Here is a 25722-nt window from a genome sequence, read left to right on the forward strand (position 1 = left end):
TTATGTTACAACAAAGTTGAGTAGTTTCAACAGGGACTGTCTGCAAAGCCTAAACTATTTACTATCTGGCCTTTTACAGAAAGAAAAAAATTTGCAGAAGGCTGGACTAACATCCCCTGCTCCTTCCGTGTGGGAAGAGAAGTGTTCCGGAAGAATTGAGCATGCTCAGTGAGCTCGCCTTCCTCTGCGTGGGTGGTTCTCTGTTATTAACAGGCAGTCTGTCCCTAGTGCCAGAAGGCCCGCAGTGTGGTGGGGTGATTAGATTCTGGAGAGAGTATACTTACACTACATCCTCTAATCTAGCTCTTATTAGTAATAAAGCCATTTTTAAAATGAGGGCCGGGCATGGTAGCTCATGCCTGTAATCCCAGAACTTTGGAAGGCCAAGGCAGGTGGATCACTTGAGTCCAGGAATTCGAGACCAGCCTAGGCAACATGGCCAAATCCTGTCTCAAAAAACACACACACAAAAATTTAGCTGGTCATTGTGATGCATGCCTGTAGTCCCAGCTACTCAGGAGGCTGAGGTGGGAGGATTGCTTGAGCCCTGGGGGTGGAGGTTGCAGTGAGCAGAGATTGGGCCACTCCGGCCTAGGTCACAGAACAAGGCCATCTCAGAAAAAAAAAAAAAAAATGCAGATTGAGGTATAATTCACTTACAGTAAACTGCACATAGTACAATTTGATGCTTTGATATGTGTGCACATCTGTGAAACCATGACCACAGTCAAGCTGTTGAACAAACATAATCACCCATAAAAGTTTCCCTGTGGCTCTTTGTAATCCCCCTCTCCCCTGGCAATCACTAGAGATTAGCTTGAATTTTCTGGAGTTTCATATATATGGTAGTACTGTATGGAGCTTTCCCCTCAAACAAGTAGTAGTTCCTTCCTTTCCAGGCTGTTTTAACTCACTCCATTAGCAACTGTGAACAGAAGTTCTCTGAAAAGGAATTTGAAGGAAAGAGACTTTATTGCCGTGAACAGCTTCCAAACCACAGAGATGTGGTCTTCTGTGTAAAACAAAGATGGGTTTCAAAAAACAAAGAAAGAGTTCTGGATTTATAGCAAAATTCTACCCAGGTTTCCAATCAGGTCCATATGTAAATGAAGGATTGAAACTTGCTTAGTTCTGATTGGTCAGTGTAGCTGAGTTTGGGTTGGTTGATACAGATGATGCCTGGTTGGTTGATACATCTGAGCCCTGATTGGTTAAGGCAGGTGAACTCTGATTGATTGGTTTAGGTGAACTCTGGAGTCCCCAAACTGAACAAAGGTGCAGGTTTTGGGGGGAACTCAGAACATGTGTGTGACATCTATTTAGCAAATGCTCACTTAGGTGTTTTTTGTTTGTTTGACACAGGGTCTTGCTCTGTCACTCAGGCTGGAGTGCAGTGGCACCATCATGGCTCACTGCAGTGTGGACCTCCCAGGCTCAAGTGTTTTGCCCACCTCTCAGCTCCCTGAGTAGTTGGGACTTCAGGTGTGTGCTGATTTTTTGTAGAGATGGGGGAGTCTCACTGTGCTGTCCAGGCTGGTCTCAAACTCCTGGGCTCAAGTGATCCACCTCCCTCTGCCTCCTAAAGTGCTGGGATTACTGATGTGAGCTACAGTGCCGGGTCCCACTTAGATCTATTTTAAATTTAGGCCCAGTTAACCACTGGGGATTTATCTTAAAGGATTGGCTCTTTCAAGTTCATATTTGTTCACATAATTTTACTGAGATAAATGCTTGTTGAAGTACAAGAATGGGAATAGGAGTATTGTAGTTAAACTAATTAAGTGGCTCCTGGATCATCTTCAATCCTGTAAGAGTTCTGTATTTACTGAGAGAGCAAATACTAGGCTAAGTAAAGGAACAAAATCTTTATAATTTCAACAGTGATGACTTTCCATTACTGAAACTAAAGGAATTTTTATTTATTTATTTTTTTGAGACAGAGTCTCCCTCTGTTGCCCAGGCTGGAGCGCAGTGGTGCAATCTTGCTTACTACAACCTCTGCCTCCTGGGTTCAAGTGATTCTTGTGCCTCAGCCTCCTGAGTAGCTGGGATTACAGATGTGTGTTACCACACTCAGCTACTTTTTATATTTTTAGTAGCGACGGGGTTTCGCCATGTTGGCAAGGTTAGTCTCGAACTCCTGGCCTCAAATGACCCGCCCGCCTCAGCTTCCCAAAGTGCTGGGACTACAGGCATGGGCCACCATGACTGGCCAGAAAATAAAGGAATTTAAAAAAATATTTCTTCAGTGTTGTGGGCTAAATTATTATTATTATTTTTGAGATGGAGTCTCACTCCGTTGCGCAGGCTGGAGTGCAGTGGCATGATCTCAGCTCATTGCAACCTCTGCCTCCCCAGTTCAAGCGATTCTCCTGCCTCAGCCTCCCAGGTAGCTGGGATTACAGGCGCCCACCACCATGACGGGCTAATTTTTATATTTTTAGTAGAGATGGAGTTTCACCATGTTGGTCAGGCTGGTCTCGAACTGCTGACCTCAAATGATCCACCAGCCTCAGCCTCCCAAAGTGCTGGGATTACAGGCGTGAGCCACTGTGCCCAGCTGACTAAATTGTGTTACGTCAAAATTCATAGGTTGAAGCTCTAACCCCCAGTACCTCAAATGTATTTGGAGATAGAGCCTTTAAAGAGATGTGATTAATTAAGTTAAAATGAGTAAAATGAGGCTATTAAGATGGGTCCTAATCCAATCGACTGGTTTTCTTATTAGAAGAAGAGATTAGGACCTACAGAGAGGCATCTGGGGCACACAGGCACAGAGGAAAGATCATGGGAGGACATGGCAAGAAGGCGGCCATCTACAAGCCAAGGTGAGAGGCCTCAGGAGAAATCAAACCTGCCGACACCTTGATCTCGGTCTTCTAGCATCCAGAACTCTGAGAAAATAAATTACTGTTGCTTAAGCCACCCAGTCTGGTATTTTGTTACAGCAACACTAGCAAACTATATGCAGAGGTAACTTAATCAGCCTAAGATTTAGCATAAAACTCTTATTTTAAAGTTCCCAAAGTTAAGTATTATCCTGTTGATCTTAGAGGAAAAATGACATGTTTCCACAACATTAAGTCCTCAAGAGAGACCTGTAGCCTCAGTGACTTCACCGAAAAACAGTCATTCCAGAAGGGGCCACAAGCAGGGGCTGGTAGTATTTCATTGCTCTGGGTGCTGGTTACATAGTGTGTTGTTTCTGAGAATTCACTGAGGGATTCACTTATTCAATTATGTATCCTTTTTTTTTTTTTGCAGGTATATTATAGTGAAATGAAAGTTTAAAAAAGCTACCAATCTTCCCAAGTTATTTTCAAAGTCATTTATGAAGAGGTACGGCCAGGGATTTCCTAGGTAGAGATGAAACAGTTCTGTATCTTGATTCAGGTGGTGCCTACACAAATCTAACTATTGATGTGATCAAATTAGGTAGAGGTATACAAACACTCACATACAAATGAGTGCACATAAAAATGAGTGAAATTGGAATAAGGCCTGGATTAACAGTTTTGCACTGGTATCAGTTTCCTGGTTTTGTTATTTTATTACATAGGTAATAAGCAAACCATTGGGTGAAGGGTACACGGGACTCTGCATTATCTTTGCAACTTCCTATGAATTTATAATTATTTCAAAATTAAACGTTAAAAGATGTTGAGAAGGAAAGGCCAGATCCACATATCAACAGTGAAATAAGCATTTCCATTAAAATCAGGAACAAAGTTAAGAAAGGAAAAAAAAAAGAAAGTCACCATTTCTCCAACTAATTGGTCCCTAGAGCCTCTCTTTTTGAGTTGAGATTAGCGAGCAGCAAAGCTTCCTTTATTTGAAGGCTACATGGAGAGTATTATCACCTCCATTCTCCTAAAGATCATGAACCCAGAGTTGCAGGACTCAGACTTTATTGCAGCAGGAAGAGAGCACATAGGCTTATACGGTCATGCCTGGCATAGTGACATTTCTGTCAATGATGGACTGCATATATGATTTATGGACCCATGAGATAATGGAGCTGAAAAGTTCCTGTTACCTAGTGATGTCGCAGCCATCATAAAGTCCAATGCAGCCCAATGCATTAGTCATGTTTGTGGTGATGCTGGCGTAAACAAACCTGCATTCTCAGTTGTATAAGAGTATAGCACATACAATTATGTACAGTATATAATACTTAATAAGTGACTATGCTACTGGTTTACGTGTTTATCATACTGTACTTTTCATTGTTATTTTACAGTGTACTCCTTCTACATATTAAAAACAGTTTATTGTAAAACAATATGTGGCTGGGTGCAGTAGCCCACTCCTATAACCCCAGCACTTTGGGAGGCTGAGGCTGGAGGATTGCTTGAGCCCAGGAGTTTGAGACCAGCCTGGACAACATGGTGAGACCCCATCTCTATAAAAAAACATGTTTAAAAGTTAGCTGGGTGTGGTGGTGAATGCCTGTAGTCTCAGCTACTCAGGAGGCTGGGGTAGGAGGATCTCTTGAGCCCAGGAGGTCAAGGCTGCAGTGAGCCGTTATGGTGCCGGTGCACTCCAGCCTAGATGACAGAGTGAGACCCTGTCTCAAAAACAAAACAAAACAAAACAATTACTGGGTTATACCAGCAGTATAAATGTGTCTTGTTTACTGTGCCTCTTGATTGCATTATTTTCTCTTGTGCTTCAATTAATCTCGTGTTGCTTTGTTCATCACGGTCCTTTTGTCATAGAAAATCCATGGCTATTGTTGCCAGTAAGAGGCCACATCAAGTGACTGATCTTGAAACAAGAGATTAAGGACCACCAATGGGTCAAGGAATTACAGCAGCTTTTAAGGCCCACTGCCTGAGGAGGAGCAGCTTTGCTCAGGTTATTACTGCAACAAAGGAAGACACAGAGAAGACGCCGATGCAATTCTGAAAGGTTACATCTATGACTCCATCAGGACCCTTGCTTGGGCTTGGGGTGATGTTACCAAGGAATGTATAAATGACATCTGGAAGAAGACACTCAAGAGGTTCATCCGTGATTTCAAGGGATTTGCCAAGGACAAGGAGGTTGCAAAAACCAACAAGGCTGTGGTTGAGACGGCAAACAATTTTCACCTGGGGGTGGAAGAGGACGACATTGAGGAGCTCCTACAGGTGGTTCCTGAGGAACTGACTAATGAGGAGTTGTTGGAACTGGAACAGGAACACATACCTGAAGAAGAGGCAAGGAAGAAAAAACTGCAGGAGAAGAAAAAGAATCCCCATGAAAATTCACAGTGAAGAGTTGAGAAGTTTTTGCAGACCTCAGTAAGCGCCTTAAAAATTTTGAAAACATGGGCCCCTCAACACCGAAAGGGTTTCATTAAGAGAGGAATGTTCTTTGTGCACTGTCTGCTTACAAGCAAATCTATGATGAAAAAGGAAAGCAAGCAAACTACCATGGACATATTTCTGATGCATGACATTGCCTAAGAACCTCAGGTAGGTCTTGTTATCCTAGCTCCCTGCTTTTTTTTTTTGAGTCAGGGTCTCACCTTGTCACCCAGGCTGGAGTGCAGTGGTGCGGTCATGGCTCACTGCAGCCTTGACTTCCCAGGCTCAAGCAATCCTCCCTCCTCAGCCTCCTGAGTAGCTGGGACGACAGGCACGTGCCACCACACCTGGCTAATTTTTGTATTTTTTGTAGAGACGGGATTTCGCCATGTTGCCCAGGCTGGTCTTAAATTCCTGGGCTCAAGCGATCAGCCTGCCCCGGACTCCTGAAGTGCCAGGATAACTGGCGTGAGCCACTGGGCCCAGCTGTCCCTGCGTGTTATTGCCCCTGAAGACCTTCCAGCAGGGCAAGATGAGGAGGTAGGAGACAGAAATATCCATGAATCTAACCCTTTGTAGGCCTAGGCTAATGTGTGTAATTGTGTCTTAGTTTTTAACAAAAAAGTTTAAAAAAAATTTAAAATACAAAAAAGCTTATGGAACAAGGATATGAAGAATATATTTTTATACTGTTGTGCAATTAGTTTGTGCTTTAAGCTAAGTGTGATCACAAAAGTCAAAAAGTTAAAAAATTTAAAAAAATTTATAAAGTAAAAAGTTACAGTAAGCTAAGGGTAATTTATTATTGAAGAAAGAAAAATACTATTTAATAAATTTAGTGTAGCCTAAGTGTGAAGTGTTTGTAAAGTCTACAGTAGTGTGCAGTCGTGTCTTAGGCCTTCACATTCACTCTCACTGACTCACCCAGAGCAACTTCCAGTTCTGCAGGCTCCATTCATGGTAAGTGCCTTTTACAAGTGTAATTTTTAAATCTTTTATACTTGATTTTTACTGTACCTTTTCTATGTTTATATACATAAATACTTGCCATTGTCTTCGAACTGCCTACAGTATTCAGTACAGTAACGTGCTGTGCAGGTTTGTAGTCCTAGGAGCAATAGGCTAGACCGTATAGCCTAGCTGTGTAGGAGGCTGTACCATCCAGGTTTGTGGAACTCTACGATGTTCGTACAAGGACAAAATCACCTAATGACGCATTTCTCAGAATATATCTCTGTTGTTGAGCAATACGTGATTGTATAATGTGAGACAACATTTGCAAAAATGTCCACTAAACCACTGAGCAGGGGTGTTGTCTGTGTTCTAAATTATGGTGAGGGCTGGCTACAATGGTGCACTCCCATAATCCCAGCACGTTGGGAGGCTGAGGCGGGAGGGTGGCTTGTACCCAGGAGTTTGAGACCAGTCTGAGCAACATAGTGAGACCCTGACTGACTGTTCAAAAAATGAAGGAAAAATTAACTGGGTTTGGTGGCAGGTGCCTGTGGTCCCAGCTACACAGGAGGCAGAGGTGAGAGGCTTATTTGAGCCCAGGAAGTCATAACAGTGGGGTGTGTAGGAGAGAGAGATAGGCCCATCTGTGATGGCTGGCCTATACCCCTTTCTGTGACCACCCCCCGCCCCGCAAACCAGGTAAATTCTCAGTTCAGCTTAGCAAACATTCTATGAGCGCACACCATGGACAGGCCCTTCTCTGGGTTTTAGGGTACATTATTTCACATGCTGGCTTCTTCCCCAAGGCACTCACTGAATACAGCTCTCTGGGGAGGGAATGCTATTTACACAAATTCAAACTGGTCTAATATCATCCAATAAAAACTCAAAAGATCACCGAGCAGGGGGAAAAAAGCACAACCAGACACCTTAATACAGGGAGAGGAAATTTCGTTAATTCCACATTTATTAATCACATACACAGCTCTCTCTGCAGACTAGACATTAAAACACATAATTGTCAAAAACTAGAAAAATGAGTTATGTCCACGCTTTAAAAGCAAAACTTTATAAATTTCTTACCACACTCATTCCCAAGTTTTATCCCACAAAGTATAGCATGAAATAATGACAACATACATATTATTCAAGTAAAATGCTATTTAAAATAGCTGCACATAGGTAATTAAAACACTAGGATCCAGTTTTTAGAGGAAAAAGTCATGTGGCACAATTTCAAGTTCATAATTGAAGTTAACAATAAAACAGATTTTCCTGCATGTGCTTCTGATCTTTATTCTGCTGTGTTTCTTTAGTAGAATAAAGAAACGGCACTTCACATAAAATCGTATTTAAAAGCTACTAAAATGGATAAACAGATGCAGATCAGCTCTTTAATGACAATCCCTACATAGCTGGAGGAAGTTCAAGGAGAACTGTTTTTTCAAGGCCAACAGACTCTTGTTACATGGCTAATTTCATCTACATTATCAGCACTGGGAAGTTCCTGCTGAGAACTCATGGTAGCTATGCCAGAAAAGTACTTTCTTCACAGGAGGTGTTGAAATAATGCCGGATAAATGCAAGTAAGGTCAGTATCTCCCTCTTGGTCTCGATCAGGAGCTGGCAAACTTTTTCTTTAAGGAGACAAGCAGTAAATCTTTGGGGCTTTGCAGGCTATACTGTCCCCATCCCAACTATTCAACTCTGCCAAGAAAGCAGTCCCAGACAATATCATAAATGAATGGGTGTGGCTATGCTCTAATAACATTTTGTTTATGGACACTGAAATCTGAATTTCATAGGCTTTTCAGGTGTCATGAAATATTGTTCTTCTTTTGATTTTCTGCCCAATCATTTGAAAACATATAAACCATTCTTAGCTCACGGGTTGTATAAAAACAGGTGGCAGGTCAGGTTTGGTTCGTGGGCCATAGTTTGCCAACCCCTGATCTAATGGTCCCTTTCTAGTCCATGTTGTAAAATGTATATATTTTAAAAATCCCATTACATATGGCTACTTAATTTAAAAAACAACAAAAATGTTCAGTTAAAAATACTCCTCTTTCTTCCCACAACCAAGGGCCATTTTACTAAACAATAAGCTATTTCCTTTAATTAGAAAATTGATTGAGGATATACAATGAGTCTCTGGCCTCAATTTATGAACCCATGAGCCAAATATGCGAGAAGACTCAAAATTTGCCACCCAGCCAAAGATCTACTGGCCTACAATGTTAAAAATTTATTTGGAAGTATTCCTGCACACATCTCAGCATCGGTAATCCAGAGTTATAAAAAATAATGTTGGAGCATTTGTATTCTTTTTTTGAGACGGAGTCTCGCTCTGTCATCCAGGCTGGAGTGCAGTGGTGTGATCTCTGCTCACTGCAAGCTCTGCCTCCCAGGTTCATGCCATTCTCCTGCCTCAGCCTCCAGAGTAGCTGGGACTACAGGCGCCTGCCACCACATCTGGCTAATTTTTTTTTGTATTTTTAGTAGAGACGGGGTTTCACCCTGTTAGCTAGGATGGTCTCGATCTCCTGACGTCGTGATCTGCCTGCCTTGGCCTCCCAAAGTGTTGGGATTACAGGCATGAGCCACTGTGCCCAGCCCAGCATTTGTATTCTTAATAGAAAAAGGATGGATTCATCTAAATCATAAGTAATTAAAATGTTATATAAAACCACCTAAAAACTATACAAATAAAGAGCAGACATTAACTGTCAAAATGCTGAGTATGTGATTCTTGACAGGGCCAGGGCAGTGTCACTGGGAGATGAATTTCAGCTCTTCCTTCTCCTTGGGACCTTGGGAATGTGGCTAGTACACCCCAGGCCAGATGCTAGGCAGCTCCCTGTGTGCCCAGGGACTTGCCAGATCTTTAGTTACTCAACCAGAGCTTCCCAGTGGCTCAGTGAGGGATGTTAAATCCTAGGTGGGGTTCAGGAGTAATTGCATCTAGCACTACTTTCATTCACATTTTCCTTCCACAACCCAGAATAACTACAAGATGTAAGTGGGGTCTACACAGAGAGAGATGGGGAAAGGAAGGCGCTTGGTCTCCACCTACTTGGCCGCCTAATTGGATTTGCATCTGTTTAAGATTATGGAGTCTTTCTTTCCAAGTGAGAGGCAACGCCAGTCATAGGGGCTTTTGTTTTTTGTGTGTTATTTGAATGATGAACTGTAAAAACTCTTATTAGATAAAAGGTGCCTGAAATTCAAGGGCTCATGCCTCTTCTACAAAGTGGATTGGCAATTACAGAAATTCTTTCCCTTTTGGGTTGACTGTGGTGAAAGTACTTTTGCTCTTTTGGAGGTGTGGGAGCAGCACCACACCAGGACAGAAAGAACAGGCTGCAGGTGACAGCCACTTACTCAGGCTCAGGTCGGTGGGCAAGTGGGCACTGGCCTCCTCCCATCTTGGCAAAGCCATTGACAGTAGGCAAGGAAGGGCTGGCCGGTGCTGCTCGTAACAATGGCTCTTGTACATCCTTATAATTTTCATTTTTTTGTGAAGTGCTTTTACTTTCTCTCTGGCTCACAGTATCACAAGGAGCTAAGTAAGGCCTGTATGGAATCTCCACTGTATGCGCAGGATGGGAGGTGCTGAACACATGCCCAAGGCAACAAGGCAACAAGGCCACTTGGGGAAGGAGCCAGGCCATGCCACTGCGTGCCTTCCATCCTACCAAGCTGCTTCTGCTATTCTTTGCTTTACACTTCAGCTCATTTCCTCAAGGAAACGAAATGAAGTGGCAAACAGGACAGAAATGAAAATAGAATTCTTTAAGAGGTAAATTTAGGACAATAAAGGCATCAATTAAAAAATGGTTCAGGAATAGGGAGAGGTGCTCCTTCATGCCTCACAGAAGCACGGACAATTCTGTGCTATTTATTGTCTTTGAAAGAGGGTTCACTCAAACCTCTGCCGCAACGCCTCCAGATGCACATTCGGTGTCTTCTGTGCTGAGCTGGCAGATGCCGGGGAGGGGTGCTGTGCCCCTCACCTGCCCGCCAGTCACTGTCAAGGGTCTCCTTCAAGGTGCTCTGGGCCCACGTTCTGTAGCAACATGGGGGATGGTTGTGCCACTGCCCAGGCAGTGATCAAGCCTTTGTGACAGCCCAAGGGGCTGGGCCTGCCTCGTGCTGTGCCTGCTCTGAGGCAGCTGGGGCTGTGGTGGGGAGCCAGGGCCTCATTCTGTAAACCCAATGCTGGTTCTCTGGGAGTCTGCAGCCACAGGCACGTGGCACATATTGGTCCCTAGTTACATTAAGGGCAGGGGTAGGATTTGCATCTGTTTACGATTACAAGGACTGGATGAGTTCTGAAAAATTCATAATTCTGAAAACCTACTAGTTTATTGAAAATAATGGATGGCATGTACCTGTATATGTAGGTAAGTCTCCTTTTCAATTTTTTTTAAAGAACCAAGGAATCCTACAAGCCCCCGTAACACACATACTTGAGTTCCAGATACTCATCAATGCCATACTTGGATCCCTCTCGCCCAAGGCCGGACTGTTTCACTCCACCAAAAGGGCACTCCACGGAGGAAATCAATCCTTCATTGACGCCAACCATGCCCACTTCCAGCTGCTCTGCCACTCTCCAGATCTGGGCTGGGTCTTGAGAGTAAAAATAACCTGTCATAGGGATAACAGGACATATATGGCATTTAGAAGAGTCATTAAACACGTCATGTCTAAAGATGAGGGCACCATTGATGACTTTTTGTCCAGTCACTTGGGCCTGGAGTCTTCCCTGCTTCCAGATAAAGTCCCAGGTTGGTCTTGTCCACTTTTTCATCTCAAAACCTTTGAAAGTCACCTCTTGCTTCAATTCTACTCTCACTATCTCCTATTGAGACCCTCTTCCTGTTTTCTACTATTCAATCCACCCTGCACACCTGTTAGATTTCCACATGACATTTTTGCCCAAGCCTTTCAATGACTCCTGATTATAAAATAAGGTTAAATTCCTTAGTGGGTATTCAACGCCCTCTTCCCCCCAAGTAGTTTCAATCAACATTTCTGGCTTCACCTTCCATTACTCCAATCACCCACCATCCTCTCCAAACCTGTCAGCCAAATTCTCCTCACCCTTTCTTACTTTGCTTCTGAACTCTCTTGGTGCCCTCTGCCCAGAATCTCTCTTCTCCAGTTTCTGCACAACCAGAATTCTGCCCATCGTTTATGACCTAGTTCAGGGTACGTCTTCCTCTACTATCACCCCATCGAGAAGGAAGAGACAAATGTTGAACTCAGTGTTATAAAAGTCCTTGTGCGCACATCTTACTCCAGCTTTATGATAACTCTAAGGGACCTCATAGCATGCTTATCATTCCTCTTGGTATAAATAGTTCTCTTACAGCTAGAGGGGAAGCTTCTATAGAGCTATAGTGGTATCTTGTATGTCTTTGTATCTTCTGCAGTACTTCATTTGCTGTGGATGCTATTACATAATTTTCTTAGGGTTATAGAGTACATGCAGTGGCCACCTGGCCCATCTCCAAACTAAAGGAATGGCAGCCATCAGAGAGGCACCTCTGCACACACCATCTTCACTCCTTTCATTGTCCCTGATGCTCCTTGCTGATGCCCTTCCTTTTCTGTTCAGGCTTACAGGAGCCATGCAAAAGGGAAGAAAAAGCATTTGGAATTTCTGGGGATTAAGCCTCTGAGAACGTGGGACTTTGAGATGTGTGCAGTTCTCCACCTAGAAAAGTAGAATAATGTGCACCTTCTCTTCTCCCCACAGCTGTAATTAGAGAGCTCCCAAATGTGTATCATGGGGACAAGGCAAAAGTACACATACTTGCACAAATCCAAATCCATTCCACCACTTGGAAAGCAACAAAACACATACCTCATTGAAGTTTCTGTCTCAAAACCCAGGGTGATGTTTAAAAGGTAAATCTGGCATGAGCTGGAGAAAAATGATTATGACCGGTATTGAACAAGGACAAACACCTACCTGCTAACCCAACGTCAGCTGCATTAGCGATTGCTATAGCCTCCTCCTCTGTATCGAACCTAAGAAAGTTAAGATAGGTCATAAAAAATGTAAGGGGGAGAGGAAAGGAAACCAGTTTTCTTTTCTTCTGATTTTTTTCCCAAATAATCACAAGGAGTAAATCAGAGCTTTGCAAAGAGATCCAAGAGCAGATTGCAGAAGAAAGCAGCACCATTCCCTGATATAACTCAGCGATCAAGGCTAGCATGCTCAAATCAATACTGGCTTCATCTCTCCTAAGAGAACAAGAAAAAAGCAGACCAACATGTAGGGAACTGTGGCATATCCAGAACATCAAACAAAATCCCTTAAAAAAAAAAAGGATTACTATTCTTGGGACCCACTGGGAATATATAACAATCATAACAACTACTTTAGAAGCAAGCCTGATGTAGCAGAAAGAAAACGTTCAGAAGGGGTTGGGGCCAGGTTCTAACGTGTCCTCCGCCACTGCTTAACAATGGCATGATGCTTGGAGTCTCCTCCTCTCTGAAATGAAGGAACGCACCAAAGCTCAGGCCATCTCTTCTAGCTTTAAAATTTTATTTCAGGAATAATATGTCAGTGGTATTTTTCTGTTGTTCCAGAATTGTAACTGAGGCAAAAAATTCTAAGCACCCCAATTTCTAAATTCAGAGATCTATCAGCAGTTGGAACCAGCTGTCTCTCTGCAGGGCTTGCAAAGGGGGACTGGGCAGAGCCAGCTCCGAAGAGTCAATTTGTCCAAGGGTACACAGTTATGAAGTAGCAAAGTCTAGAGCTACATCATAGTCAACTGCAAAGCCTGCATTCTCAACCAATGCCTTCCTTTGGTTTCCTGTGAAAATGTCCAGTTCACATTTTATGTAAGAAGTTTTTATTAAAACAAAGAAGATGAATGTTCTTCAAGGGTCCATTTCCCCAATAGTGGAATAAAAATAAACTTCATAAGCAAGATGTAACAAGGCCAGTGAAGTACATAATAAGAAAGATTTCTGGTCCTGCATAAGATGGTACAGACAGCACCAGCTGCCAGCTATCTCTGTGAATCCAATGCTGGACATGCCAGAGGAGAGAGAGAATCATAGTCAAAACCAACACAACAACAACAGCAACAAAACCTCAATCGGCAACTAGCACCAAAAACGCAAGACATTTCTGGAGGCCAATAAATTGGCTGGATCCTGGGGGAGAATGATGGCCTCGAGTGAGAGTGAGCTCGAGACCACCCATGCAGGAGTGGGCAGGGCAAGGGCAGGGCTGCACGTCTCCCACCACGCCTGTGAGTTCCAGGTGATCCTGCCTACAAACCTGGGTCCCTGGATCAATGCGACATCACTACAGGTAGAAAAGCAGCAGGGCTGGCTTGGGGCAGTGAGCCAGTGCTCGTGCCCAGCAGGTACACCGGCCGTGGGAAACAAGTGTAGGCAGCGGCAACACCAGCAGCCTCTTCTCCCCAACGTATTCCAATAGAGGGAATTGCAAAATACCCCAGGGGAAAGGATACTTGGGGTAGGGGAGTGGCGCTGAGACTGGATTTTAACACTAGAGGCGCCCCCAGCGAGGCTCAACCCTTTGCCCTCCAAATGTATGAGAAGGAGCACAAACCAAGGCCTAAGCTTTTTACCACAGCCCACAGGAGGTATTACAAGCCAAGGCTGCCAACAGTGCAAGGGGTTAAAGATGAGCTCACAAGGAAAATTACAAGACATCTGAGGAGCTCCAAGACTAAGAAAGATAAAACAGCACAACCTATAACATGGGAGACAGAAATGGTGGAAGAGAATAAAAATGTTTTTTTTTAAAAAGGACAAATAGCCACAGCAAAGTAGGGGAGAATAATGAAGCAGGAAGAATCAGTTATGGGGAAGAACCCATGGAGATATCAGGGATGGAAAAAACAATTGTTGAGATAAAGATCTTGGTGGGTGGGATGGAAGCCGGGATGAGTATATCTGAAGAATGCATTAATATGCTGGCAGATGAAGGGAGGGACTCGCAGAAGGCATCAGGAATGAATCAGGAATGAAGAGATGGAATGAAGAGATAAGAGAAGTAGGGCACAGAAGTAGAAGTATCGCAATAATAGACTACTTGGAAGGCTAGAAAAGGATAAATGAAAGGAAGAAGAATATCTGGAGAAATAATGACAAAAAATTTTCCAGGACTAAACAAACCTGTTAGATATTAATAAGCTGGGCATGGTGGCTCACGCCTGTAATCTCAGCCCTTTGGGATGCTGAGGCGGGTGGATCACCTGAGGTCAGGAGTTCAAGACCATCCTGGTCAACATGGCGAAACCCTGTCTCTACTAAAAATACAAAAATTAGCAGCTCCTGTAATCCCAGCTACTCAGGAGGCTGAGTCAGGAGAATCGCTTGAAGCCAAGAGACAGAGGTTACACTGAGCTGAGATCGCACCACTGCACTCCAGCTTGGGTGACAGAGCGAGACTCCATCAAAAAAAAAAAAAAAGAAAGAAAAGAAAAGAAAAAAAAGAAAAAAAAAAAAACCCAAACCAAAACAAAAAAACCGTATTAAAGATATTAGGACCTCAACTGAAAAACCTCACTGTGTGCCATACCAGATAGTAAAATTTAAGAACGTCAAAGATCAAGAGAAATTCTAAATGTTTCCAAAGAGAAAAAATAGATCCCTTTCAAAGAAGCAAGAATCAGATTTCTTGGCAATAACCCTGGATAAAAGTAGATAAAGAGGCTGGGCATGGTGACTCACATCTGTAATCCCAGCACTTTGGGAGGCTGAGGCAGTTGGATCACTCGAGGTAAGGAGTTTGAGGCCAGCCTGGCCAACATGGTGAAACCCTGTCTCTACTAAAAGTATAAAAATTAGCCAGGTGTGGTGGCACATGCCTGTAGTCCCAGCTACTCGGGAGCCTGAGGCAAGAGAATCGCTTGAACCCAGGAGGTGGAGGTTGCAGTGAGCCGAGATCGCACCACTGCACTCCAGCCTGGATGACAGAGTGACACTCCATAGACTCCATCTCAAAAAAAGAAAAAGAAAAAGAAAAAGGAAGTGGATAAAGGAGTAATATCTCCAAAGGGTTGAACCTAAAATTTTATCCAGGTAAATTATTATCTACTTGTGAATGGGAGATGAAAGACCACAAAAGGACACAGAAAGTTCATTTCCTATGGGGGCCAATGAAAGAATCCTTTGGGGTATAATACATTAAGAAGGAAAATGAGTTCAGGTCTGAGCACGGTGGTTCATGCCTGTGATCCCAGCACTCTGGGAGGCAGAGGTGGGTGGATCACTTGAGGTCAGGAGTTCAAGAACAGCCTGGCCAACATGGTGAAACCACATCTCTACTAGATTACAAAAAATTAGCCAGGCATGGTGCACATGCCTGTAGTCCCAGCTACTCGGAAGGCTGAAGCACGAGAATCGCTGAGATCATGCCATTGCACTCTAGCCTGGGTGACAGAGCAAGACTCCATCTCAAAAAAAAAAAAAAAAAAACAAAAAAAAGAGAGAGAGTTCAGCAGAAAGTAAGAAAAAGTAAATTAAAGAATTTGAGGCCAGGCACGGTGGCTCACGCCCATAATCCCAGCACTTTGGAAGGCCAAAGCAGGAAGACTACCTGAGGTCAGGAGTTCGAGACCAGCCTGGCCAACATGGTGAAACCCCGTCTCTACTAAAAATACAAAAAATTAGCCTGGTATGGTGGTGGGCGCCTGTAGTCCTAGCTACTCTGGAGGCTGAGGCAGGAGAATTGCTTGAACCAAGGAGGCAGAGGTTGCAGTGAGCCAAGATCGCACCATTGCACTGCAGCCTGGGCAACCGAGTGAAATTCCATCTCAAAAAGAAAAAAAAAATAGAATTTGATAAATTTTGTGGTCCAAATAAGTTATGATTTTTTTAAAAACCCATAAATTGCACTCTGCTCTTCAATGGACGCAACACAACTGTCTGCCTCCTGGCCAGACCTCAGAGCAGCCCAGGAATCTCTTTCAGGGTTTCCTATGTTCTCTTCTATTCTTCCTCCCATCTCCCCGCTGGCTGGAGGATCTTACTTGATAACTGGTGCCAGAGGCCCAAAAGTCTCTTCATGAGTGCACAGCATGTCCTGGGTGACATTGCACAGCAGGGTAGGCTCAAAGAAATTTTTTCCAAGTTGGTGTCGTTTTCCGCCTGTCACAATGGTGGCACCTTTAGAAACGGCATCATTCACCTGTTTCTCCACCTGTGTGATGAGGAAGAAAAAAAGCTTTCCACATGATACAGTCTTTTAGAATGTTTAAACTGCAGAAAACTATAACTACTTCCATTTTTTTTTCTTTTTTTAAAAAAGTAGGTTAACAATAAAGCATGCTGGTTTCCTTTTGTAGAACGAACCACATTTGCAGAGATTCAGAAGCAAGAGTGCCACCTTCTTCCATGGTCTTTGATATCTTCTAGCTGTTTGATCTTCCTATTTGTTGAATGGTCTAATATATATTTGCTTCTTTCTAGGCCTGAGGCTCAGCGGTTTGCTGAGATTTGCTTTCATTGCGTTCTGCGGTTATTTCCAGCTTCTTGGATCCCATGTTGTCCTATTTCCTGAACTGAGTTTTTGTTGCTTTCTGACACACACATTCTCCTCAAGTAGTTAGTTATTTATTTATTTATTTATTTATTTATTTATTTATTTATTTTGAGACGGAGTCTCGCTCTGTCGCCCAGGCTGGAGTGCAGTGGTGTGATCTCAGCTCACTGCAACCTCCGTCTCCCAGGTTCAAGTGATTCTCCTGCCTCAGCCTCCCGAGCAGCTAGGATTATAGGCACCTGCCACTGGGCCTGGCTAATTTTTGTATTTTTAGAAGAGACAGGGTTTCATCATCTTGGCCAGGCTGGTCTCGAACTCCTGACCTCGTGATTCACCCGCCTTGGCCTCCCAATGATCAACCCATGATCCTTGGTTGTTCATCTTTCTGAATGAAGGACTGAGTTGTCAAAACTAAACTGGTTGGCTCCTTCTCAGCTCCAGCAGTGTGTTTGGGGGACACACACACACACACAAGGACTGTAATCCTGCTGGGATTATAGGAGCGAGCCACGAGGCCTGGCCAAATAGTTGTTTTTAAAAGATGCACTGGATGTGGTCTAGTTTCTGAATTTTCATACACCAAGTTTCTGGTGTTTTGTACTCCACCTGATTGATAATTTGCTTGAGTACAGAATTCTGATACAAAATAACTTTCAGAACTTTGAGTGCACTTCTCCACTTCTAGTGTTGTTGAGGAAGTTTGAGCCAAAAATGGTTCTCACCCTTTTTCTTCTTGACAGCTTTTTCCTCTCTGAAATCTCCTAGGATCTTCTACGCTCTGATATTCTAAAATTTTAGCAATACTATACATATATATATATATATACGTATATACGTATATAAATATACATATATATACATATATATATACGTATATACGTATATAAATATACATATATATACATATATATATATACTTTTTCCCTTTTCATTCATCCTACTTGGTAATCAGTGAAATCTTTCAATCTGCAGAATAATTATTTTCCCCTAACTCTGAGAAGTTTCCATCTATTATTTACTTGGTAATGTCACTTCCTCCATTTTCCCAATTATTTCACTCTAGAACTCCTACTGCTGGACAGGTATTAATAGGAGTTCAGATTAGTTCTGATTTTTCTTGGCATTTCTGTTATGTTTTTTGCCTCTCTATAGTTTGCTTTAAACTCCATAAGATCTCCTAAATTTTATCGTCTACTTCAGCTACCGAATCTTGTGACAGTCATGTGTCTAATTTCTACAGACTGTTTTCATTGCTTCATTTCCTAGAACATACTTCTTTTTTTTATTATTATACTTTAAGCCTAGAACATACTTCTTATTAACAGTTTACAGATGTACTATCTTCCCAAAACTCTTGCAGGACACTATGAGATTTTTAGAAAATTTCCTTCCAGTTCCCTTATTTATCTGCTTCCTTCAGGGACTGTTCTGTTTGTTCTTCCTGACCTTTCCTCTGACGTGCTGGTGGTTTTCCCATCATGATCCTTGGTTGTTCATCTTTCTGAATGAAGGACTGAGTTGTCGAAACTAACCTGGTTGGCTCCTTCTCAGCTCCAGCAATGTGTTTGGGGGAACACACACACACAAGGACTGGGTTGATCAATTTTGGGATGTGTGGCATGAGTGGTCTTTGCTGTTTTAAGCTTGGGTTTATTCTAACTTGCAGGCGTCACACAAGGGCAGCTCTCTTCCCCAAAAGGCAAAGTTGGGAGAGCCCTACCCTGATGTACCTAGCCTCGCTCTTGAAGCTGTAGTCTGCCTAGATACCTACTATATTTCTTCAGAAGAACTGTCCTGCCCAGAACAAATGCCTCTGCTGTCTTTTGTGTCTTGGTGGTGGTAGTGGTGAGAAGGAATGGTGGGAACGACCCAGAAAATTGTGCAAACGTAGAATCAACCAGCTTCATCTCCTCCCCCATCCTATTCCTACTTTGTATAGCTACCAATTCTAGAAAGGGTCTGTCATTTAAAATGGCACCAATTTCCTCTGCAGGGTTCCCCTGGGTAGACCCATCTATTTTGACCTCTATTAACACAATCCCTTCTGAGTTCCAGAAGTTCATTACAACCTTTGGTTCACTGGAGTTGTTTTCCCTTCCATTTTCACCTGAATTTTGTTTTGCTTTTGTTTTTGAGACGGAGTCTTGCTTTGTTACTCAGGCTGGGGTGCACTGGTGTGATCTCAGCTCACTGCAACCTCTGCCTTGTGGGCTCAAGAGATTCTCTGGCCTCTGCCTCCTGAGTAGCTGGGACTACAGGTGCTTGCCACCACACCTGGCTAATTTTTCTATTTTCTTTCTTCCTTTTTTTTTTTTTAGAGATGGGGTTTCACTATGTTGGTCAGGCTGGTCTCAAACTCCTGACCTCAAGTGACCCACCTGCCTCAGCTTCCCGAATGCTGGGATTATAGGTGTGAGCCATCGCACCCGGCCCTCAGCTGAATTTTCTATAGGGTTTCAGGAAGGTAAACATAGGTGTGAATGCATTCTGTCTTTGAGACTCACTCTTTTAAAATCCATGCCCCCCGCCCCCCTACCCCCTCAGTGCTCTCATAGTGCATCACCTGCAACTAATCCCCGTTGGCTAGGATGGCTTACTTTCTATGAATTTTATATTTTAAAAATAATTCTACTTAACAAAAATACCCCCTTGATCGCCACATATAATCTGCTCTGCCCTTTTCTTGTCATATTAATGTGAGGTGCAGTGTTTTTTTCCTAGAAGCCACTCTATGACAGTATGTACACTAGAGCCAACACAATGAAGTGTTTTTAAACAAGGTGGTTTCCACCAAATTTCTCTCCAGCAAAAAAGAAATCTCGCCGTTTGCTTATTTGAAGTCCTGGCATACAGCACCATCTGGAGGACAATGTCTGCGTCTTCCCTTTGGGGAAAACAAGACAAGAGTGGTTTCCCAGCCTGGCTGCAAACTAGCATCATCCTGGGGCACTTAGAAAATGCCAATGCCTAGGCCAACTACACATAAATTAACACCTAGTCTTCTTGGATGGGTCCCAGGCAACTGTAGTCGATAAAGGCACGGTGTGAGTTAAGGACCACCACTCTAGGACTTGAACCACAGCTGGCCTAGACCCAAATTGCCTTCACTAGACAAGTGAATACCCCTGGCTTGTCCCCAAGGTCCAAAGTCACCTCTAAAATGCAGGTCGTTCCAATGTAAATTTTAATGTATTTTCTTTATCTACAGTAATCCCAAGATAGTAACTAGAAATTTATCAGAGCTCTGTCAAACCTCGATGCTTCCCTGGGTTTCCCAAGGCAATGGATGTGGGTTCAGCTGAGTTGACTGCCCACGGGGTGGAGGCAGCCATGGAGTCAGGGCTTGGCTCTCAGGCTCTGAGGAGGTTGAGGAACAGCGGTGGGGCTGTGCTTCCCATGATGAGTACTGACTTGGCTCTCACTTGCTTCCTGTTCTTCAGTTGCACCCAGCGGCTGGCTGTGCCTCCACTGTGTGTCTCCCTCTGACTACCTCTCCTCCCTTCTTTCCCACACACAGTCTTCAGCTTCTACTGTCTTCCTGATTTAAAATATTCCATTAAAACCATTTCTGGGCAGGCATGGTGGCTCACGCCTGTAATCCCAGCACTTTGGGAGGCCAAGGCAGGTGGATCACCTGAGGTCAGGAGTTCAAGAGCAGTCTGGCCAACATGTGAAACCCCAGCACTACTAAAAATACAAAAAGTGGCCAGGCGTGGTGGTGGGTGCCTGTAATCCCAGCTACTCGGGAGGCTGACGCAGGAGAATCGATTGAATCCAGTGCGGTGGAGGTTGTAGTGAGTCAAGACTCACCACTGTACTCCAGCCTGGGCAACAGAGCAAGACTCCGTCTCAAAAAAAAAAAAAAAAAAAAAAAAAACTAGATGTTTGATATTACAAGAAACTTTCTTGTGACTCCAAAATGGATTTTTTTAAAACAGTAGAATAAGGAGAGAAGCTAGTAGTATGGATTATAACTTTTTTTTAAACAAACAAATCTTTCCTAAAAGCAGTTTCCCTTCAATATCTCTAAATCCTGAACATGGCATCTGTGATTCTGCACCCCCAGCTGGGATACTTTCATCAAGGACTGTTCTCGACAGGGATTTTGTCATCAAGAGAAGAAAGAACAGGACAACATCAGGATTACAGCTGAAATGCAAACCATCTCAAAACAAAGCCAGTCTTCCCTTCCATAGGTGTTCCAAAAAGATGAATGAACTTTGTCTCAAGATCCTAATTGCTGAGGCAGTGAGGGATAGAATTATCATCACTATAACAAAATTTAGGGAGGACAGTAAAGAGCTACAGTGACAGACCACATGGGGACTTGGTGCAATGGCAGGGCTATAGCAGCTCATGACCAGACAACAACCCGATTCATATAACTGGTAGGCAGACTTCACTTTTCTCAGGTTTCTCCACTGTTTACAAAATAGGCTTGCTGGGCATTTTACCAAAATGACTTTTTTGTTTTCACTTTCTTTTTTTGCCTTTTAACATCATTTTTTTTAGCTATTATTAATTTTTTAATTATTTTAACCTTTGTGGTTTTTGTATGAAAACATAGTTGAAAATTCCATTCGATTCCATGTATAGATGAAGATCTCTCATACTCTATACTCTAATCAGGGTAGTTAGCACATCTATCACCTCAAACATCGATCATTTCATTGTACTGGGAAGGTTCAAAATCTACTCTTCTAATAATAGCTATTTGAAAATATACAATACATTGTTGCTAATTACAGTCACTCTACAGTGCTATAGAACACCAGAGCTTATTCCTTCTGTCTAGCTGTAATATTCTGTCAACTAACCCCTCTCTATCTATCCCCACCCCTCCAGTCAGTGTTTTTTGCTGATTAAGCTTTTGATATTGAAACCATGAAATTTACTTTCACAAATAATACAATATACTTACCTTTTCTACCGCTTTTTCATTAATTAAGGGGCCCTGAGTAGTTCCTTCCTCAAATCCATTACCTACGTGCAGGTTCTTCTTCATGGCCTCGGCGAATGCTTTTACAAAGGCATCGTGGATGCCCCTTTGCACCAAGAATCGGTTTGAGCAAACACAAGTCTGGACAGGAGACAAAAACAGACCCACACAGTCTGTCAGACGCTGCAGACCTGACCAGTGAATGTGTGGCTGCTACTGCCTCTCTGTGAAAACACTTCCCTCGGTGGTTGTCATGTGTTCAACCTGCCATTTTCCTCCTCACGTGGGCTTGGCCCCAAAGATAAAAGCACTGAGTCAGTGCGTGTTCCCCTCCAATTCCCTCCACAGCTGCTATGCTACACAGCTGCTATGCATCAGTGATTAGTTGGCAATAAGTACCTGTACACACACACACACACACACAAAAGAAAGAAAGAAAAGAAAAAAAAGCCACCCAATCCATGTTTTTTTCAAATGGCTTGTTTATTTTGTTTCCCCGGGGGGGTGGGGAAAGAAAGACTGTGATGCTGCAGCATCAGCAGAGGCTAAGAGGAATGTGGTCCAACACCAACTTACAGTCTTTTCTTTTTCTGAGACAGGGTCTTGCTCTGTCGCCCAGGCTGGAGTGCAGTAGTGAGTTCACTGCAGCCTTGACCTCCAGGGCTCAAGTGATTCTTCCACCTCAGCCTCCCAAGTAGGTGGGACTATAGGCACTCGCCACCATGCCCAGCTAATTTTTAATTTTTTTTGGCTGGGCATGGTGGCTCATGCCTGTAACCCCAGCACTTTGGGAGGCCGAGGTGGGTGGATCACCTAAGGTCAGGAGTTCGAGACTAGCCTGGCCAATGTAGTGAAACCCGTCTCTACTAAAAATACAAAAATTAGTTGTAGTCCCAGCTACTCAGGAGGCTGAGGCAGGAGAATCTCTTGAATCCGGGAGGTGGAGGTTGCAGTGAGCTGACATCATCATGCCACTACACTCCAGCCTGGCCAACAGAGTGAGACTCTGTCACAAAAAAAAAAAAAAAAAAAAAAATTGTAGAGACAGAGTCTCACTCTGTTGCCCAGGCTGGTCTCCAACTCCTGGGCTCAAGTGATCCTCCTGCCTTGGCCTCCCAAAATGCTGGGATTACAGTTGTGAGCCACCATACCTGTCCCCAAGTTGTAGCCTTACAGTGTAACTGATAGTAACATATATTGACATTTTGTATTTATGAAGGAAAATATACTTATTTCTGACAAAACCAAGCTTATTTAGGTTATGTGGAAGGGAAAAACTTAATTACCAAAGGCCAAGGCAAGGATGAAAATTATTTGATAGAGAATATCACACATTTCATAGTTTTTTCACAACATAACCTTTCAGGGATATTTACTCTGTTTCTGGAATGCATTTAAAATTACATATTGATGGTACTTTTAAGATGAAATGCTTAAGAATATTTAAGAAGGCAGGCTCCTGGCAGCAGCTTGGATAGAACTGGAAGACAAGACCCCTGGCTCAGAGTCCCAGCTCCTCAGCAGATTTGACACTGTGGCCCGAAGACGTCTGATCTCAAGTCACTTTTTCTTTCTAGAGTTTCACTCTCTCATCTCTAAAATGCAACGTTTGTAGAGCTGATAACTGTGAAGGTTCCTGACAGATCAAATATTCCAGGATTTCCTAGGAAGACAAGAGCTCAGGCCTCTGGTCTCCCAGGACAGCCGGGTTACTCCTCCAAAACACTGCTGGCATGGGCCTGTGCCTGTAGAGGGCACCTCTGAGGCTCCCTCCGTCTCGGGACAGCGAGGCCCCACTGGGTCATAGCAGGCAGCAGGGTTTTGAGTTTTTCCAGCCACCACCCTCCTCAACATTTTCTTACTTTCTTTCCCTTGGCCTCAGAGACCCCAATTGTTCAAGGCTGTTCTGTGTCTGAGGAGATTATATCCGTTCAGTAGAAACAAGATCAATGAAAGAAAACTACAAAAATAACCAGATTAAAAGGATAGGGGAAAGAAGAAAACAGAGAACAATTTGACTAAAGGACATCTGCTGTTCAGAAAATTCTTTGAAGCCAGGGACTGTACCTTATTTTGGGGGGGGCCCCTCTGAGCCTAGTATAATCCCTGGTAATAAAAAGTAAGGCATATACTAAATATTTGCTGAAAGAGTCAATGAATAAAGAATGAATAATGGAAGGAACCCAAAAGTTTCCTTCTGGGATATAAGGCAGTAGAGGTGGTGGGATCTTTGTAACACACACACGCACACACACACACTCTCACATGCACACACATACATACACACACATACACACACATGCACACACAAACACATCCTGAAATACTCTCCAGGACTCACCTGTCCAGTGTTCCTAAATTTAGATGCCAGGGCCCCTGCTACAGCCTGGTCCACGTTGGCACTGTCAAATACTATAAATGGAGCAAGGCCGCCCAGCTCCATGGAGACCCTTTTCACAGAGTTTGCTGCATGGTGCAACAGGATCTGTGAGCAGAGGAGAGAATGCTGTGAGCACAGAAATCCATTACCAGGATTGTTAAGCCTTTGTTTAAAAAAATTACCAAACGGTGAAAAAAGCAAGTTGCACAGTGGTGTACATGGCATAACTCTTTGCATAAGAAAACAGAGAAATAAGAATATATATTTACATTTGCTTGTATTTGATAAAGAAACATTGGGAAGAGGCTGGGTGTGGTAGTGTGCACCTGTAATCCCAGCACTTTAAGAGGCTGAAGTGGGAGGATTATTTGAGGCCAGGGGTTCCAGACCAGCCTGGGCAACATAGGGAGACTCCATTTCAAAAATTAAATAAATAAATAAATTAGTAAAATAAACGCTGGGATGACAAGACACTAAAAGTCATTATTTATAGAAAGAAGGAGGGAGTCAGGGTTGGGGTGAGGGTGAGACTTGTCATGGTGAACATTAATACTGTCTTAATTTTTGAACCATATAAGTGTATTATCTATTCAAAACAATTATATGATGGGCTTAAAAATCATAGAGATAAGGATATAAAATCACCTAGAATCCCACAACCCACAGCTTACACAGATAACATTTTAAAGTACATCCATTTAGAATGTAGCCATGCAGGTTCATGTACATTTTTTTTTTTAAAACAAGATGGTATGATTATATAATTATACAGTTTCGTAACCTGCTTTATCTTCCCAATGAATCACATATTTGGGACGTCTATCTTAAAATTTTCATAACACTTTATACCTTGCTCCTTTAAAGTAACACTCTAATGTGAAGATCCTCTTGTGTCAGCACATATGTTTCTAGAACTTTATTTTATTTATTATTATTATTATTGAGATGGAGTCTCGCTCTGTTGCCCAGGCTGTAGTGCAGTGGCACAACCCCCAGTTACTGCAATCTCCACCTTCTGGGTTGAAGTGATTCTTCAGCCTCAGCCTCTTGAGTAGCTGGGATTACGGACATGTGCCGCCACACCTGGCTAATTTTTGTATTTTTAGTAGAGATGGGGTTTTGCCATGTTGGGGCTGGTCTTGAACTCCTGACCTCAAGTGATCTGTCTGCCTCAGCCTCCCAAAGTGCTGGGATTACAGGTGTGAGCCACTGTGCCCGGCCTAGAACATTCCTTTAAATGCTTGCATAGTATTCCACTGCATGGCTATTCTGTAATTTATTTATTCAGGCCCCATCTGTTGGACATTTAGGTTGTTTCCATCCTTGCCATTAAAAAAATGCTGTGGATCGCGCCACTGCACTCCAGCCTGGGCGACAGAGCGAGACTCCATCTCAAAAACAAGACAAAACAAAAAACAAAAACGCTGTGATGATTCTGTCAGGATGAACATGTAGAATTGCTAGCTCAATGTATAATCGTAAGGCTTTTGGTACCTATAGCTATTATAGTTCAAATATCCAGTAAGAGATTTCATAGCCTAAGAAGCGGCTTAGGGATGTTTAAATGCTTTATTAAGGATAGTAGGTCTTTGTCTAGTCATGGCTGCAGGAA

General features: G+C 43.1%; 1 protein-coding gene and 1 long non-coding RNA gene across 4 annotated transcripts in view; one reads left to right on the plus strand and one right to left on the minus strand.

Moving 5' to 3' along the window:
- The first annotated feature begins 84 nt into the window (after positions 1–84).
- Positions 85–5862, plus strand: LOC134735727 (uncharacterized). Its single transcript, XR_010119151.1, has 4 exons — positions 85–188; positions 2729–2828; positions 3265–3339; positions 4241–5862. It is a non-coding gene; the product is annotated as an uncharacterized lncRNA (long non-coding RNA).
- Positions 5863–7179: 1317 nt separating this feature from the next.
- The window catches only part of ALDH5A1 (aldehyde dehydrogenase 5 family member A1), a 43920-nt gene continuing 25377 nt past the window's right edge, over positions 7180–25722 (minus strand). For all 3 annotated transcript variants that reach the window (XM_055262765.2, XM_055262766.2, XM_055262767.2), the window contains 5 exons: positions 24072–24215; positions 21713–21871; positions 16280–16449; positions 12226–12284; positions 7180–10895 (listed from right to left, as the gene is read on the minus strand). In XM_055262765.2, coding sequence (XP_055118740.2) covers positions 10690–10895; positions 12226–12284; positions 16280–16449; positions 21713–21871; positions 24072–24215 — 738 coding nt within the window. In that variant the 3' untranslated portion in view covers positions 7180–10689. The remainder of the gene's footprint in view (positions 10896–12225; positions 12285–16279; positions 16450–21712; positions 21872–24071; positions 24216–25722) is intronic.

The sequence above is a fragment of the Symphalangus syndactylus genome, chromosome 23 (genome assembly GCF_028878055.3).
Source record: "Symphalangus syndactylus isolate Jambi chromosome 23, NHGRI_mSymSyn1-v2.1_pri, whole genome shotgun sequence".
Lineage (NCBI taxonomy): Eukaryota > Metazoa > Chordata > Mammalia > Primates > Hylobatidae > Symphalangus > Symphalangus syndactylus.